This window comes from Acomys minous, assembly GCF_964271855.1.
Source record: "Acomys minous genome assembly, chromosome: 16".
Lineage (NCBI taxonomy): Eukaryota > Metazoa > Chordata > Mammalia > Rodentia > Muridae > Acomys > Acomys minous.
The window spans coordinates 21,987,599-21,989,302 of NC_140498.1; the positions used below are offsets into that span (position 1 = coordinate 21,987,599).

At 50.1% G+C, this 1,704-nt stretch overlaps 1 protein-coding gene across 1 annotated transcript; it reads right to left on the reverse strand.

Annotated features, from left to right (window-relative positions):
* Positions 1-313: 313 nt before the first annotated feature.
* LOC311586360 (olfactory receptor 2V1-like) lies at positions 314-1,252 on the reverse strand (the record flags this gene model as incomplete). Its single annotated transcript, XM_084762314.1, has 1 exon — positions 314-1,252. The coding sequence occupies one exon, from the start codon at positions 1,250-1,252 to the stop codon at positions 314-316; it is 939 nt and encodes a 312-aa protein (XP_084618440.1).
* Between the last annotated feature and the right edge of the window lie 452 nt (positions 1,253-1,704).

Consider the following 1,704-nt stretch of genomic DNA (forward strand, 5'->3'; position numbering starts at 1 on the left):
TTAACATGGAGCTAGAGCAAAGGTCAACTTCAGGATGCCGGAAACAGGGTGTCTGCTGCTTCTTCAGTTCACAGAGGGCTTTGAATCCTCAAAATGGTGTTTCTCAGAGGAGGAAAGGGTCGCATGAAGCTAACGGGAATCTATCCCTCTAGGTGTCCTATATGCTCACAGGTTACTCTCAGCTCACAGCCTAGTTCTATAGAGCCTGAGAGGTCCCAAAAAGGCATAAAGGAAAAATAAGGATGAGAGGGAAGCCTGGAAAGAGGAAGGGACAGATAGGACAAGAAGGCAGAGGAAGGTATGCTGGGGATCCCTACAAGCCCCACCTTCCCAGCATCTTCCTTAGGGCACCAGTTACCTCCCTGTTCCTCAGGCTGTAAATGAGTGGGTTGAACATTGGGGTAAGGATAGTGTAGAAGATGGAGGTGGCTCTATCTCCCATTGGTGTCCTAGTTGAGGCCCGTTGCATGTAGCTAAATATGGCTCCCCCGTAGTAAAAGCTCACCACAGCCAGGTGAGAAGAGCAAGTGGTGAGGGCCTTCTGTTTCCCCTCAGTGGAGGGCATCCTAATCACGGCAGTGAGGACCCGTGCATAGGAAGCCACAATGACCCCAAGAGGCAGTAGTAACATCACCACACAGCATGCATAGATGAGGTCCTCGAACAGTGAGGGGTCTGCACAGGAGAGGCGCAACAGGGCAGGGACTTCGCAGAAGAAGTGGTCCACCTCTAAAGATCCACAATAGGGGAAGCTGAAGACCACACCCACATCAATCACACTGTCTGCCATCCCACCCATCCAGGATGCCATGGCCAATAAAGAGCAGGTCTTCCAGTTCATGAGCACAGGGTACCTCAGTGGGTAGCAGACAGCCACGTACCTGTCATAGGCCATGACGGCCAAGAGGAAGCACTCAGCTCCTCCTACCATGACCACAAGGAAGATCTGAGATGCACAACCCCCCAGGGAGATGAGCTTCCTGCCTGAGAGAAAGTTGGCTGCCATCTTGGGCACCACTGTGCATGTCATAGTCAAGTCCATGATGGAGAGCTGGCTGAGGAAGAAGTACATAGGGGTGTGCAGGCGTCTATCAGCCTGGATGAGCATCAGGAGGAGGGTGTTACCAAGCACAGCAGCCCCAAAGGCCAGAAGCACCAGGGAGAAGAAGAAGGAGTCATAAGATGAGTGGCTGAACAGCCCTGCAAGGATGAAGCTGGACAGAGAGGAATGGTTCCAGAGCTCCTCTGCCATGACCCTGAGGGAAAAAAAAAGCAAGCAAACAAAGCTTTATTGGCTATCTCAGGAGCATAAAACAAAATATTTTCCTCCCCAAAGGCAGAGACTAGCCCTTTTACACTGCCCTACCCTTTCCTCTTGAGGTTAAAAAAAAAATCCATTTTCTCTCAGCTTCTTTCAAGTGTACCAAGCAGCAATTGTTTCTCATGAGAGAGGAAGGAATGAGGACACAGGTGGGGAAATTGGCGAGCACAAGGAAGGGTCAGCGGTAACTAAATGGTAGGTTGGGAGGAATGGCTTTAATAAAAGGGCCTGTAGGCTTAAAAGGGGCTGTAGGTTTAAGAGTCAGGAAAGTGAAGTCTGGAAGGACCCAAGAGACAGAAGGAGGAAGAAGAGAAGATGGAAGGGGTAAAGGTAATAACAATTACCTTTAAACTCATTATGTTTGTGCCGCTATGCCCTGTTCT